Source organism: Mastacembelus armatus, chromosome 4 (genome assembly GCF_900324485.2).
Source record: "Mastacembelus armatus chromosome 4, fMasArm1.2, whole genome shotgun sequence".
Classification (NCBI taxonomy): Eukaryota; Metazoa; Chordata; class Actinopteri; order Synbranchiformes; family Mastacembelidae; genus Mastacembelus; species Mastacembelus armatus.
Window position 1 is genome coordinate 22,510,337 of NC_046636.1, and position 17,229 is coordinate 22,527,565.

General features: G+C 40.0%; 1 protein-coding gene across 1 annotated transcript in view; it reads right to left on the reverse strand.

Moving 5' to 3' along the window:
* Positions 1–373: 373 nt before the first annotated feature.
* The window catches only part of ncanb (neurocan b), a 147,097-nt gene continuing 130,241 nt past the window's right edge, over positions 374–17,229 (reverse strand). Inside the window, exons 13-16 of the mRNA XM_026305640.2 lie at positions 15,888–15,970; positions 15,319–15,463; positions 7,313–7,495; positions 374–5,999 (exon numbers count right to left, since the gene is read on the reverse strand). Of these exons, the coding sequence (XP_026161425.1) occupies positions 5,863–5,999; positions 7,313–7,495; positions 15,319–15,463; positions 15,888–15,970 (548 nt within the window). The 3' untranslated portion in view covers positions 374–5,862. The remainder of the gene's footprint in view (positions 6,000–7,312; positions 7,496–15,318; positions 15,464–15,887; positions 15,971–17,229) is intronic.

The following is a 17,229-nucleotide window of genomic DNA, read 5'->3' on the forward strand; positions in this document are numbered from 1 at the left end:
AGATCCTTAATAAGATTATAAGGAGTATACAGTATGTAAATGGTATCTATCTATCTATCTATCTATCTATCTATCTCTCTGTTCATATCTAGCCACATAGTTTGATGTAGCATACATTTATATATATATTTCTCAAAATGTCCACCTGCTTTACTAAGACATTATAATGTATTCTGGTTTTACTTTATGTTGTATTGCATCACTACTCATGTTCTTTTTTGAAGTATAAAAAATGTCATTATATTGAATCCTCTTAAAACACAGTATTTATGCCAAATGGATGATTATTACAAATAAAAATGTGTGCACAGTGTTGTAGCATTATAAAAAGACAGTGACAAGCAGCAAATAACTCCACTTCAACCAAACATAATAACGGATCCAAACAAGCGTTTTCTTTAATGATCATTTGTCTTGTAAAGAATAAAATACATTGACAGGATGGGAATTCCTAAGAACATACATCAATAAATATGGATAAATACACATGGACCACATTTAGACAGCCAGACTGGCTCAGTTGCAGTTATAATGCATCTGTGCTGACAGCCGATGTGAACACACAGCTAGCCACAAACTAAAGCTCTGTGCAGGGAACAGAGCCAAAGAAGTGATGTTTGTCTGTATGGTAAAATATCACCTCGCTTCTGAGTCTCATGCTGAGTCTGTGTTGACCGTAGAATCTTTGTTTTTCAGTTTAAAATAGCAGTGTGTGTGTGAGCAGTAGGGAGGAACAGAAAGGAGGAGATGGGTTTTGGATGTACTGAGGCTGTATGAATATGGTCCAGAGAGGCTAAGCAACAAACACACTCAGTTTAAAATGGTTTAAAAAAAGGAAAGAAAATGAAAACCTAGTATTTACATCACAGAGGAGAAGAGAGTGTTTGTCATTGCTTTCAGCTCTGCGTTTGTCTTTTTCATTTCTCATTTTCTCACTGTAACATGTCTCCATTCATCCATCCATCCATTCCAACACAACACAGCTGGTTTCTTGACAATGATTAATTGCTCCAACTCAGTATCAGGCCGATGCAATGCCATACAAATGCCACTAGAGGTGTACCTTACATTAGATACTGAACGTGGAAGTAGTGATGCAGCAGTCCACATAAAAAAAGAAAGGGTTTTAAAATGTCTCATGTAATTGGTAAGAATAGGAAACAAAAATGATGACGCAAATGATGCAGAAACAATATCTGAGTAAAAATAATTACATGGGAGAACACACAATTTGCTTATTGACAGGGACACTGAGGAGTGCAGCGAGCTATGACAATCTGTTTTCCTTTAATTTAGAAAACATCCAGTGGTCAGTCGAAGCTATTGTACTGTCAATGCTATCGACAAACTTAATAGGAACCAAGACAGACAGCCTAATCAGGAAATCAATAGTCTGTCTGTGTGCGATGGAGGACAGCACCCTCTACTACTTTCATTGGGCCATCACTGCTGACAGGTGGTGTGTTTAAATATATCTAGGTTACAGTACATGTAAAAAATATATAAAACAGAGATTCTCAGTTTTCTTTCCCACCACTTACAATTTCACCAGTGGTTGCTATAGTAATTCAGAACTTGCCCTTTGCTAAACCCCTCTCCAACTGTCCTGTCAACAACTACAAACAGGTCTGCCAAGCTTTGGATGCCCCTTGTTTATGCTGTAAATAAGTAAGTCACAGGGCTGTGAGAATAAAGAATTCAAGCTCTAATTAATAACATAAAATAATAATAATATAAAAATGTAGAATAATGAAAACCAATTCTGTTTCTTTTTTCTGTGATCGGTCGGTGCCCATCACCTGGTTGGAAATGTAGCAACAGCAACTAAGAGGGGCGGGGCTTAGCTTGTTTTTAAATATTAAACACCTAAAACCTGTACTCATGTAAAAGTCTTGTAGGTACTTGTTTTTTGACATTGAGGCAGTTTAATTTACTTCTTGTTGTTCTATTATATTTAATTTCATGCTTGGATATCAGGTGAGAGCGCTACAATCCCTGTTTTTTCTCTCAGCATGATCATCATTATTTGTTGTTGCGTGTTTTGGTCTGAGAGGAAAATCATATTGCGTAATGTGACTGTTGCTGCATCCACCTGCTGAGACACCCAAAGTCAATTTCATCTAACTTGTTCACATCACTGTCACACTGATGCAACTACACACACACACTTACAACAGAGAGTACAAATTTAACCAAGATGTGCTCCTGCTGTTACTGTTTAGAGAGAGCACAATCAAACAGTCACAGCTACGAGCACATGGAGTTTCCCTTTTGATCCAGCTCTTATCGCCACTCTGCTGAACTCAAACGTCTTCAGCTGTGACCTGTGAGTGAACGGGAATGACTGGGTCATAATTGGGATAGGGGGCTCAGTGAGAGAAGAGGCCTGCTGGCTGTAAATACGTTCAGTGCTTTTCTCAGTGCTTTAGCCCCAGGCACTGTGCTCGCTGCCTAACCAAGAGACGGCTGGCAGCAACCTCTGTTAATCTTCATGATTAAGACTCATTATTAGGCTTTATTTCTGTCTGCCTGCCATCAGGGCTTTGAGTAGAAAGACCAAGAACTGGAGGGAAAGGGTGAGCGAGAGGAGAAGATGAAATGGGCGAGTCAAAAGTAGAAAGAGACAGACACATCTGACAGCAAGAGTGAAAGTGTTTGAAACATTAAGAAGAAATATGTGGGTAAAATGTGTGTGTGCATGTATTCAGTTCTGGTGTAACATACATGTGCTACTGAGAGAGTGTTTGGGCAAACGAAAGCTGTACACACAGCAACACATAAAAAGCCCAGGGGAGGAAAATCACCATCACAAACCAGAGATTTTTATGGCTATTTCATTTTGGCTGTTTGGTAGAAGGCTGCTCAAACTTTATGAAAAAAAAAAAGAATTTTATCAGTGGAAACCAAATCTGTAGTACTTTTGTGTCAGACTTAATAAACTCTGCAAAGGTAAAGAAAAAGTGACAAGACAGAACAGAAGATTTGTTTTTTCTAATCTCAACACAAACAAGTGGTCTTACTGTATTTAATTCTGGCAGCTTTCTCTCCTCACAACACTCTGTATTGTCTAGTCTTCTAGCCCAAATGTTGTTCCTTATCACTTCATCACATCACTTATTAGAGGTTTTCCAGTCCTGTCAGACTGAGCCCCCTCCCAACTGTAATTACACTGTCTTTGAACATCAATTCTGATTTGAATTACTGTGATGGGAGCTTCTGACTGCCCTTTCATTCATTCACCCATGGTCAATCCATTTTGCTGGACAGACAGAAAAAACAGGCCTGTGTCAGCCTGACATCTACAAAACGACAGGGGTGTGAAGGCTGTGACAATTCTCTGGGCCTCCTGTCCATCACCCTAAACCTTCCTCTGGCTGTCCGTCAACATAACCCTTCCCCTTGTCATTGTGGCTCTGTGGTTCTGCAGATAAAGCAACTTGTTAATTAGGCATGTGGTAGATTAATTAAAGTGATAGTGAGGTGTGGGTTCACTATTCATCACCGTGCAGAGGAGTGTTGTCATTGCCAAGGTGAGAGGAGATAAACAAAGACAATGAGAATTAATGGGCACAGGATGGATTTACTTCTCATGTGCCTGATGTTTCAAGAATGTTGAAAAACAGTGAGCACCCACCAGTAAAGAACTGGTTAAACTGAATTTAAGTATACCCATACTCCACTGCTTTTCTGTTAAAAAATATGGTAACAGTGAAAATAATGAGTAAGAGGGTTAAATTAAAATCATTCCTCTTTTTTTTCCACTCCTTCTTCCTTTTCTTCTTCATCTTAATATTTAATCATGTTATTACTTATAAAGTGTAGAGGTGCTGAAGGAAAAAGCTGATTGAGTTTGAGAACATAAATGATAAAAGTGCTGGAGTCATTGTTTGGGACACAGTCCCAGAAGCTCCTACTTCAAGTGCTTTAAAAAAACAGCAATTTAACCTGGCAGTAAAAGAGAAGCAAAAAAGAGCAAAGCTTTTGTTCTGTGTGTCTCAATCACCTCTTTAATGCAGGACACGCAGCTGGAGCGAGCACAGGAGCGGAACAACTGAGCGCTGTGAGAGTCTGCCCTAGAAATGAGGAAACCTTAATCTCTGCTGACCCTCTCTATCATCCTCCACTGGGACCACAGCCACTGTCAACATTCTCAATCACAAATACACACATACACACACACACACACACGCACGCACACACACACACACTGCTAGTTGAATATTTTTTGCCACATATTCAACCCATCCTGGTTTAGAAGGCTGTTTATATGGGCACAGGACTGTATACTGCAAACATCCTCATCTTCAGTCCTTTAATTAAAAATATTTTACGCTGCTCTAATCAAGTGGCATATTAACAACACCAGCAGACTCACCAGCAATGTATAACATAAAAGGCGATGCTTGATGACTAATTCATAAAGATCCTAACAGCAGCTGTTAAGTCCATTGTCCAGCATCAAACAGCAGTCAGAAAAAGTTGGTGTATGTGATGGAGCATTCGCAGATACTGTGCTAAATATCCCACTCAGAAAGTGTTTGACAGAACAGAGCTGAACGTTGAAACCTGGACTTATATCCATCAGACCAAAGACAGCTAATGCTGCTCCCATACATTGAAGGCTAAAACTTGAAGATCTGTTATGAAATTTACTGGTAGTGTTTCCAGTGCACCAAACAGCACATCAACGTACCAAACCTTGTGCTTGCTGTGACATTTGATCTAGCTACTGTAGTTAACCTGCTCAGCCTCTCACTGTGTCTCAATCGGCTGACAGCACAGTTTCTCCTCATTAGGTCACAGACTCTAAGATAAAGCAGAAAAGATGAGTGAGAAGAACGTCACCCTGCTGTATCATCTTGATTAATTTACACCACACATACCTAGAGTGACACAAATTATGAGAAAATGCAAAGCAAACGTGCTGAGCTGAGTTAAGACAACCTCACAACCAATTTTCAGATTAAGCCTTGACATCGCTTGGTGTGGAAGTCACAACAACAGCTATTTGAGATTGTTGACACTTTTGAAAAGTGACGTCTGTGTGAAGAGACGTGACTGAACTCAATACAGGGAAATGTGTTTTCCTTTTCATCTGGGGGTTTAGCATCTGATCTAAAGTAACCATCTTACACTGACAACAACATACAAACCTAACAATCAAATCATTTGACTACGACTGCCTCGGATTCAACGAAAATCAATTCAATCTGTTTCAGGATAACTTTAAGTCAAATACAATGTCTCCACAAAGAGCAAACCAAAAGCAGCAGAGTCAAGAAATAAACACTGAGTAAAAAACAAGGTGTTCAACAAACAAAAGTCAGCAACATGTCATCTCCCTTGACTCGTTTGACTTTGATACAGCATTTTCACTGATGTTGTTCCTATTTACAGTTTGTACTAAACCACTTTTATCTGAAGAATGTTCAGTGTGGATCGCAAAGGTTTTTTTTTTTTAGTTTTTTTTTTTCAAAAACAGGTCAGCATAGCCCCATGTTTCAGGTCATTTGTTGAAGGAGAATAACTGGGTCAAGTTGAAGGGTGGGTGACAGACTGACAGGTTAAGACAAGGAAGTAAAACAGAGAAATGAAGTAAAAAGAGTACAAAGGGATTTGTCATTGTCCCGATGAGGCCTGGCAGCTCTTTGGCAGACCTCAGAGTTGACTATGATACAGGCTGACTCAGACAGCCAAGGGTGGCGCTAAGGGCAGTGCAGGGAAGGAGAGGGGTTAGGTAGAGTTTTGGGTTGTAAGGTTGTGAAATCAAGTTTGGGGAAAGGAGGGACAAGAGGGAGACAGGCAACCTGCAGTTGGCAGCAGATGAGATAAAGAAAAGGGATGTTTTCATTTTATTTTGGTTCAGAAGTGGTTGTGGTTGTGGCCCTGGCCTGGCTCTCCTCCATGGTGGCCTCCCTCTCTGTGGCTGTGCTTCTTGTGCTTCCTGCGCTCTCTCCTGCCCTTGTGGTGGTGGCGCCGGTAACGATGGGCTCGCCGGGCTGGAGGTGCAAACAAAGTGGAAGAAAGAGAGAAATATTGTCAAGAACAGACAAATTATCAAAGAAGTAAGTCAGAGATGGAATAAGATGAAAGGCAAGAGGGTTAAATTGGTGTGACTGTGAGATGAGTCAGTGTCAAGCGGAGGGAGTTGAAACCAGGCATACGGTGAAGTAAAAGGAATCTAAAAGCAGGAAGGTCAAAACCACATGTTCAGTGCCGATGGTTTAATCATTTCCACTTCACTGACAGAATCTGTTAAAGCTCACATTTACTTGATTGGACACTTTCAGCAAGAGCACACCAAGCTCACAGCCATACTGTAGGCTTGTTCCTGGGGTGTACTGCCAAATTAGGTTGCTCTGTCCTTTGTTGGATTTTGGCAAGAAAGACATGTCATCTGCAATGAATGATTATGGCACTATAACTCTGCACCATAAAACAACTCTGTCCAAAGATAAAGCATCAAAAGCAAATGAATCTTTATCACTTTGAACAGAAGCCACATTATTTGAGTATTTCATCATTACTGTCACGTTGGGAGCAGAGTGAAGCCAAATACAGGGCTAAGTTTATTGAATATTTAGATATACCAAGCCTTCATATCTCCTTCGAAGAAGCGAGAAATTATGCAGAAACATTATGTATTAAAGTTACTGTATCTATTCTGTCACATTCAGAGTGAGTGCTTCTAAAAGTTTATTTTTCTGAAGTTTATTTTAAGGCTCAAAGGAGATAATGTGTATGACAGTTGCATAATAAAAAATGTCATTGCTGATTTCAGATGCTAGAGTGTTCTAAAGTAAAAAGCTTCTGCAATGGCAGTGGAATGTCATCATTTCATTCCATCTGAGCAGATATGGGAAAATTTGCTGCACAAAAGCTCTTACAGGACAAGTTATATCTAATTTTTAATTTTTAGTTCACATCTTTTGTATTCCATGTCAACGGATTGCAAAAATTTGTTTTGAAAAGCCTGAAAAAAAAAAAAGAGTTCCTACCTCGAGCACAAAGCACTTCAAAGGAGACCTTGTTACTTCTAAGTAAGCCCAGGGGACTTAATTCAGTCTGCAACCACAGTAATGTTTTCGCTAGCAATTATTAATAATGAGAGCATGGATGGGACGCCCGAATGCACAAGGTGACAGCACCTCCCGTGGGCAGTTAATGTAGGAGGTTCCGTCTTGCGGACCTAAGGTGGTGTGCATGCTAAAAATGAGAACAATGTAAACGTGAAAATGACCTAACAAATGGAAATACTGCTTTTAGTCTTGTTGTGTGCCACGTTACTCTGTAAAAATTCTGTAAAACTCACATTTTATGCAGATGATTTTAGGTCGGTCCCATTTGCCATTGGCACGACACTTAGCGGTGGGCACGTGGCGCTGCAGGAAGCCATCGGCGCACTGGTAGCGCACTACAGAGTGGATGTCATAGTGGGAACGCTTCCGTCCAATCAGGAAGGCATTATCCACAGAGGGAGGGGCTCCGCAAAGCACTGCAGGGGCAGAGAAATGCAGAATATTAATCAGGTTGTCCATTTCATTTGGGACCAGCATAGTAAGTCACTGTAAATTCATATTAATTCAGGTAAAACATTCCAGTGCCATTAATGTGTTTACAGTCAGCGTGTATCCTCATTTTAAAGACACATACACTGCAGCACAGTCACTGGCTGATGACGGCTAAATGGCTAAAACATCTCTTTCAAAACCACTCACAGCACAAACATCAAAATGTAGATTTAGTGTTTGCAGGACAGCATGTCTGTCCATGTCTGTGAATGAGTGGGTGGCTGTCAAAGTAGCACAGCATCTTAGACACATATAGAGTCAAGGCAGAGTCAAAAAAAGTGTTTACACAAGTTGAGATGGAGAGAGGACTGACAGTCTGGTCAGAGACTGACAGAATGGACAGGCCTCAGGGCAGTACTCAAACAACTTCACATATTTGTGTTCACTCTCCTGTCAGGGGGTAAATATGTAGTAAATCGAGGAATCTACAGCTGGAGACCAAGCTCCTGCTGCACTTTATCATAATGAGCGCAAAGATCATAGTGCACATTATGCTTCTTCTTCTTCTCCTTTCGGCTGCTCCCTTCGGGGGTCGCCACAGCGAATCATCTGCCTCCATTTAACCCTATCCTCTGTATCCTCCTCACCCACACCAACTATCCTCTTGTCCTCCTTCACCACAAGTGCACATTATGCTTCTGCTCAGAAATATTCAACTGAGAAGGTTTGTAACATTGAACTACCGGCTTTGGTTTGTAATCTTCAGTGCAATGGCTCTCAAACATTTTCTGTCATTTTTATCAGCCAGTGAAACTATTTTGAAAAGCCTAGGAAAAAGAAGCTAAGTTGAGTTTTATTAAAATATAACTACAAAGGAAGCTTCTCCTTCTCTCATATTTTTCTCTAGTTTCTATTGTGCAATGCCCAGTTAAACTCTGACACAGGTGGTTTGAGTTATTATACACATACAGTACAACACAGGCGTGTGCTGTCATGCTAATAGGGGATTTAGCAACAAAATAAGCTATTCATATTTTGGATGTGCACCTGTGCATCTGCAGTTGTCTAATTCTTTCCTATCAAAACTCTATAATTATTCCAAAATTGTTTAGACATTTTTTTATTAAATTATTTAGACATTTTTTATTTTCCAGAGAATATTTGACATGACATAGCAGGAAAGGCAGAATTTAATGTTAATAAAAAACTGGACACAAATGTATCTGCTTGTATGTGTGTTTGTGAAAGCCCCTGCATACTATAGGGTTGAGGTCCCCATGTCTATTATTTATCAATAGATTGTCTTTTTTTCAACTAAAGTATAAAACAAAAATCAACAAAATCAGACATTCCTATTTCAACTCATCCAACTATCCACAAAATGTGAATCGTCCTGAGTTGAACTGTTACAACATACAGATAAAATTCATGTTCTTTCATCAAATTTTGCATTTATTATAGAAAAACATACAGAAACATACAGGGTCTGATGCCAGCAGACCTATCAGTCCTGATCTGTACACCAATCTAAGCCAACCCCTTAGCTGACTCCTAGCTTGTCTAATAGTCTAAATGGAAACAAAACTTCCGAAATCTGTCACTGATTTCATCCCTGAATGTGATTTACAAACTTCAGCGCTTAACCAGCAATCAGAAAATGTTTATAATGCCTCCTATTTCTGCTGTCCCCATCCTAATACCTCTTAAATTCTTAATAAGGCAAAGCAATGCCATTAAGTCTGATGAATGGTTTAATGCTACATTTACAGTTTTATGTGTTGTGGAAGGCAAGGCCAGTAAGCGCTCCTCGCTTGAGACGGCACCTGACTCGACACAAATGGAAGGCAAAAAGGCAGTTTTCCATTAGCTCTCATCTCTGTACACTGCTGAATGATTTCATACAGTGGGGGCAAGCAAAGTCAGAATGTACTGAAGGAAATGTCACCAAACTCAGAAAAAGCAAATGGAGCCATGATTTTATGGGAGACGCTTTAAGTTAGAAAAGGTCTTTTGTAGAATAAAGCCTGAAGGACGAAGAGGGTTGCTGCTGAGAGAAGAACTGGACTGCTTAGAAAAAGCCCATAAAAATGTCCTTGCCAAAGCCACTTCTCAATTATTTTTAAGCCATAACTTAAATTGTTCAAATCAAGTGTGGAGTTTTGGTGCACCACTTATCATTTAACTAAATATTCAGCTACTACTGGCATTCCAGTGTGTCTGACAGCAGATGAATCACTGACAAGATGAGACAATTGTTTTTATTAAATGATGAGATCGGTTTCCTCCTGTGGGTTACTTTCTGGGTACTAGCAGATTTTCTGTAATTCAGAGCCAGTCCCCCATAATCTCAACATAATACTTAGAGTTAAAGCTGCACTAATCAATATTTTTATATCAATAATAGATCAAAAAGTATCATGTAATGTGAATTTGTGCTTTCATAGTATGAAACTCACACAGAACTCATTCATCTTTGCTGCACCTCTTAGCCCTACAGAGATTTTTACATGTCGTTTCCGCTCATTGTTTTGGTTTCATGGGCTGCAATGTTACTGTTCCAACTCTTCAGACATAAAAAGATATTAACTAGCTGATGAAGCATTCAGCACCTAAAAGATCTCCTGAGGGTGCTGGTAGAGATCAGAAACAAAACTAAAAGGAGATTATAGGCTGTTCATTTTCAAAGACTGGGCTAGTAATGGCTGTTATTTGTTGTCAACAACACTTAGTTTTGCGGCTCCGTGCCCTTGACAGAATTCAGTGGCAGCCAATTGAAATCAGGCTGTTTCCAGTGGACACCAAAGCACTAAACAACTGTCAATTATGTCCTCAAAACATAAAGCACCCTCACGAGAGACCAGATACAGCCAAAGTTTGTATCCATGTATGTGAATGCATTTGTCAGATGGGCAAAAACACAACTCCAAATGAATGTTAATGTTGGTCCATGCCTGGTTGGTGGACATACAGTGAATTGCCAAATCTATGTTCGCAAAGCTGAGATACATTTTTGATTGCTACACACACTCACTCACACAAACCAAGGGAGATATTTAAAAAAGGAGAGATGATTCACTTATCCATAGAGGAGATTGTCAGGTACTCACTGCAGCACAATGAGAGGCAGCATCTTTCTAAGCATTACTGATGTGCAAATCCAGAGAAAATAATTTATATTATATACCTATGAGTAATTTCACAGATGTTGTATGTCCTAGCAGCTATTTTGGTTCAATCTATATTTGAAGCTACAAAAAGTTACTCCTGCTTGCAGTTTAAGTGTGTATGCGTGTTTTAGCTGTACCTTGAAAACAGCATGTTTGTAGAGGTACTGTATTTTCTGTCACCGGTGTCTCTGCCTGTTTGGCAGGGGGTAGTCATTGTGTATTAGTGGTATGCAGACAGCTGCAGACAGTTAGATGCTGGTTCCTCTCAGCACTACTCCATGGCCTCAAAGCATCTGCACACCTACTGATCATGTCATGTCACAACCAGTCACAGAGTCATGTTCCAGTGAATCAGGGTAACATGAAAGTGTGTTTGAATTCTCAATGAAACTCTACTGTGAGAGTCTCACATTGAAACAGTAGATGTGGGTACATTCAATTTAGTTGACTTAGATTTTATGTGTATGTTTGATGAGAGAACAGCACACGAGTCACTACAGCTATGATTAGAAATAGTTCATCATTTTGTGAAATATCTATATTTGCCTTCCTGCTGAGAATTAAATGAAAATTCCGCTCTCATACTTGTGTTTATGGAGTTGGGGCCAGAAGGTGATTAGCCTACCATAAATACTGAAAGCAGGCGAAAACAGCTCTGGGCTGTTTTTTTCTCCTGAAGAAGTTCTGGCACACAACTTACTGTAAAATGACAAATTGTCGTATTTGCATTTCTGTACATTTACAGCGTGAACAATCAAGATAAAGTGGGTTAATTAGGGAGCTTTAGAGGGGCTGGTGGCTAGCCTGGTGTTGAACAGAGCCAGCTGTTCCCCTGATTCCTGTCTTTATGCTATGCAGAACTAATTGCTTCCTAGCTCCAGTTCCATACTTAACACACATGTGAGTATGACTCTTATCTAACTCTCAGGACACAAAGTGTATTTTTCCAAATGTTAACCTTGTTCTCTCATACTGTTAGTTTCATCTGTGTTTAGTAAGTTACAATTTCTTCCTGTGTAATGAATCACAATGCCAAGTTTTATGTCTAATTAACTAGTGGGCAGTGTGGTGAAGTAAAAGGGCATCCTTGGAGGACTTGGTGGTAGGTCATGGTCTTCTGCTGCATCCCACACAGCTCCTTATTGAGGATGCAATAATCTGTAGCAGCAATGTCAAAATGATTAGGAAATGTCTCCAAAGTGATGAAGTCATGTGGGGTAGTCTGTGACTGTTCATCCATCATCACCACAGACAAATCAAAGTAAGGATTATAGTTGTACTGGTAGTATGTCTACTTTCAGGCTAAAGAACACACATACACGCCTCCCTGGGTTGGTTTCCCCACATCCAGGTATCCCTGTCCTTTTCACTCCATTTCCTTCTGAACGAAAATGTCAATAGCTTCAGGGGCCTGTATACCACACAAACAGACAGCTATACATGTACACACATACAGCTGCAAACAGGTGGACTAATGTGCTTGCTAATTCATACAAAAATATAATTAGCTTTCACCTCCTTTATTTCAAAATACATCTCAGAAAAGGCAGGTTCCTTTGTATCCTGCAATGATTGCATTACACACCAATGGACACATCAACTGCTAAAGGCAATGACAACCTATCATTTCCCAAAGCACTCAGAGTGCACACTGAGAATGTCATGCAAAATTAGATTTCCTCTCTGTACATAACAACCCATCAAAATAGTGGAATAATTTCATAATACTTACATCTTGTTGTGGGTAAATTCCCTCTTATCCTCGCTGGAGGAGCTCAGAGGCAGATGACTGTGCGACTCTTGTTTCTAAAATCCAAATGTAAATGCCAAACTTGATCTGCAATACTCCTTTCCTATAAATCTGTTTTGTTCTTGATCCTGCCTCACACAGTGTTGATCCAGCAATCAAATACTGAATCTGCATCAATCTACATTTGCAGCCCATGAAATATTTTGGTCATTGATATAAAAGTTGATCCAGATGACAAAGTACAACAGAAGATGAAACCTTAACAACACAGTGTGAAGTCTATGTTTTCACAAGTTTATGCGGAATTTAAACCGCCTAGGTAGCTCACTGAAAAGATTTTTGGCAATGTAGATCAGATCAGGCTTGAGGCCAGATCAGCAGGTATTGCATTTGACTGATGATTTGAGGCTTGCGTGAGTGGTCTGTACAAATAATGTGTATGATGAGTCTGGCTCTTTTTCCCAGAGATCTGATCATTATTTAATCAAGTGGACTGTCTCACCTCCTTTCAGTTTTATGAAAAAAACGTCATCTGCCATCTGCATGATGCATCACCCTGACTGGCCCCTGCACGACTGGCTCACATGCTGCTATTAGCTCTTAACCAGTCACAGAGACTGCTGATGAGCAGACAAGCACATCGCATGGGTTTTAAGCATTAGAAATCAGGTGGAGAACGCTCTGCAGAGAGCCAACAAACTCCACTGATAAGACAAGACATTACATGGGGTTACTTTGAGTGAAAAAGAGGCTGACAGGGAAGTAGGGGGAAGATGAAAAGATCCTGGTGATTGGAACTGACTGATTAAGGTCATTGCTGGGGACCTGTGACGGTGTGCATCACAGGTGGTGCAACACCTTTATTGTGAGGGAAATACCTTTCCTTTCACACACGAGAAGGAGACACACTCATTGCTTCAGGCTTTAGAAGCACCTTCTCTGGCCTCTAAAGGCAACCCATCTGTTAAAGCACAAATAATTTGATGAAATGAACATCTGTAAAGCCTTTGAGAATTTTATGTTCAGCTCAATCCACTACTCGGTGTTGAATAGGGAGGGACAATAAGAGAAGCAATTTCATTTACTGTTACAAGGGAGTTTAGGTTAAACACACCCTGGAAGGGGCACCCTCATAGCTTAGGGGTTATGATGTTGAACATGAATGGTAAAATCCACAGTTTGTGTCCAGCTAGGAAGCTTTGTTGAATCGCTCTCTCCTTTATTTCCTCTCATCGCTGCATTCTGTTTAACCTGATATTAAAATGGTGACGTTTATCTGCTCCAATAGCTTTAATGTAATGGTGTGTCAAGCAAAGAACTAGCTCCTTTTTCCTACTTGTGTTCTGTTGTGGGTGAAAGAAATACTATGCTAAATTATCTAAAAAAAACTGCATCCACCTAACAAGCAGGTGGTTTTAATTTAATGGAGAAACAGAATGTAATATAACATATCCTTAAGAGGAAAACTGAACGCATAAACATCTCCTGTGTTGTCACTGTCTGTGTTTGATTTTGGTGAATTATGAGAATCTAAACTTTACCTTCAAGATAATTTAGTTTCAAACTGACAGGCGCAGACCATAAAAGAATGCAAAGTGACTGCAAACTGCAACTTTCTGTTTTTTGCAACCTAACAATCTTGTTGTGAGGTGACAGTGCTAACCACTGGACTACTATGCCACCGTCTAGTTATTATTCCAAATCGAATGAATAAACTACTCTATTCTTAATTACACAGAAAGTTAACTTTACTTGTCATGACCAATAGTATTTTGCACAGGTCTCAGAAGGTGTGTGCATATTTTTGTTTCTCTACTGTCAAATAAAACTGATGTACATCTCTATAACAAAAAGAGTCCCCCCCCCTAAATTTCACTTCTAGCAGTCTGACAACTACAAAGTCTTGATTTATTTGCAGTGAAACTACCATGCTTGTCCTATTCAAAGCTCCAAGGTAACTTCAGAGAATGCAGCCATCAGCTTCTTGTGTCCCATTAATTCTCTATGCCCGCCTGGTAAACCACACCTATTTATATAATACATCTGTCTTCTCACCATTGGACATAAGTCTGATCTGTATGCAAATATGTGGCAAAAATACGCTTTAATAACCTCTCACAGGAACATGCAGTGGCCCAACTCCAGTGCCAAGAAGGGGCAGCTCTGGCAAGAGACATCATCTTGTTGCTGAGATTAAATTTCTTTGACATAAATTGTATTTCTACCTAAAAAAGTACTTGCCCCACTAAAACAGAGCATTTGGTAGAGGAAATGGAGCCTCACATGAGGAATACGTGGGGAACTTCTTAAAGTGGAGCAGGAGGATGATGAGAGATGGAAGACGAACTGCTGGTGAGCAGTAATGAGCATGAATCTGAAGTATGTGGACCGACCGAAGAAGCTCAGCACTAATCTCATCCACAGTACAGAGATGTGTGTAATGAAAAAGTATGACAGAGCCAGTATGTTCAGAATCACAAGGTATATGTATCATCAGTATCTTCACTGTAACAGAAAGAGCTGTAACACTTGTAAGTTGCTTTACATAAAAAACTATCTCAACAGCATGTTATCAACTTTCTATTTTATGATTTGCCTTTAAAAACCTTAGAGGATTTTAGATCAAGGAACTGACAGCAGTCGTTTCGTCTTTGCTCTTCTCCTCATTTTCCCTGTGCCTACTTCTGTCCGATGCCTCGCTGTCAAACTATTCAATCAGCTATCTCTCACTCCTCACAGCCGTTTTCCTTTTTTCTCGGTGTTCCTCTTTTACATCCTGCTACTTTGTGCCTTCTTACCTCGGTGTCAGTCATCTTAATCACCTGTTGAAGGTGCAGCATACTGCATGTCACCCCCTCCTCTTCTTCTCCTCCACCTGCTTTGTTCTCACCTGTTCCCTTCTTGCAGACGTAGGGCAAATTGTAGTTGCAGGGCACGTCATTCCATTTGCCATTCTCATGAGAAATCATAACCACGCAGTCCTCTCCTCCAGCGAAGAAGTTGTCTGGCTGGTTCTCACGCCAATTCTCATATTGCTGCACGCACACAAACACACACACATACAAAACATCACATCTATGTAGTTAAATAAATATGAAAAAACAACAATACTCTTCTTTGTTAAAACTACAATGAACCGTAATTTTCCTGACACCACACACTAATCAGTAGTCGCACTGATTCACAGCAATCAAGTCTGTGATGAACATATTTTCTTATTTTCTCTTTGTTTTCTTCCTTTGGCTTTCTGATGTTCTTGTGTTGTATGTAATTATAAAAAACAAGAAAACGATGAATTACATGCAGAACAATATGGAACTAACGCTTTTCTTTAAATAAACTATTGCTCAGGATGTTTCAAGCTGCTATAATGATGGTCTCCAGTTTGTTGTTATTCTTCCCAAATGTATTCTAAGGCAATAAATTCCACAGACAAAAGAACCACAGCTGCTTCCTCACCAGGTCCATCCTGTCCGTCCACTGAAAGTCGTCCTCCACTGTACGATCATTTAACCCGATCCAGGTGTTGTCATGACTTAGACCTGAGTAGGGCATATTGCACAGCAGAAATATGAGACAAAAAAACATTCAGTACTACACTAGCTAGCACTTTAAACTTTGATAGAAACAGAAACAAAGCACCATAATCTATGTGCCTACAAACAACAAAGTTCTGGTGCTGTCTCAACAAAAAAGATGTATCTGTTTTTCTTCGGATTGCCACAGATTTCATAGTGTCCAGGATATTATGTCAAACCACTATGACTATATGACTGTACAGTGGCAAGCTTTGTGTGGTCAGACCATGGAGGCAACTATTTCCAGAAAACTGGGATTTAATTCACTTCAAATCATTAGAAACGTATGTGCTCATGGTAGTAATAAAGGAGAAAATAAATGATACAAGTTATCTCCCAGAAATTTAGTGGTCTCACCAAGTTAAAAACAGATTACAAAAATTGACAGAGAATATAATATTCTGACTTTCAGTTTGAGAAGCACTAAACTACTTCACCCATAACTCAAGCAATTATTAAACCTCCTGTGCTTGATAAATGCAGGCAGCACAGTGGATGAGTGGCTGGCACTATTGCCTCACAGCAAGAAGGTCCACAACCCATCAAGGACCTTTCTGTGTGGAGTTTGCCTGTTCTCCCTGTGCTTGTGTGGGTTTTCTCCAGGTACTCTGGTTTCCTCCCACAGTCCAAAAACATGTATGTCAGGTTGATTGGTGACTCTAAATTGCCCATAGGAGTGAGTGTGAGTGTGTGAGGCTGTTTGTCTCTATGTGGCCCTGTGATGGACTGGTGACCTGTCCAGGGTGGACCCCTGCCTTCAACCCAAAGAGAGCTGGGATAGGCTCCAGGAGATCCCTGTGACCCTGGTTAGCAATAAGCGGGAATTAATAATTGATGGATGGATGGATGCTTGATAAATGCAAAGACCTAACTTGCAGTTTATCAAGGAGGCCAGCAATGTAACCCCTGATGGCATCATCAGTGATGCTACATTTACTCACAGTGTTTAGAGTAAGTGCTTGACTATACTTGGATGTTTCACAAGTAACGGCAAAGATTTGAGAACAGTCTGAACTTTGTTTCTTCTTTCACCTCCCATTAATATCTCCACAACTACTGGGATTTATTAAACTAGCCTTCAGAGGGGCCTGACCCATGGGCTGGGAACTACACACCTTGATCCAAGGCAACAGTAAAACGCTACTCACAGATTGTTGTGTCACTAATAATCATCTAATCAGTCGCAGGGGGAATATTATAGTGCTTTTACATTAAATACATTA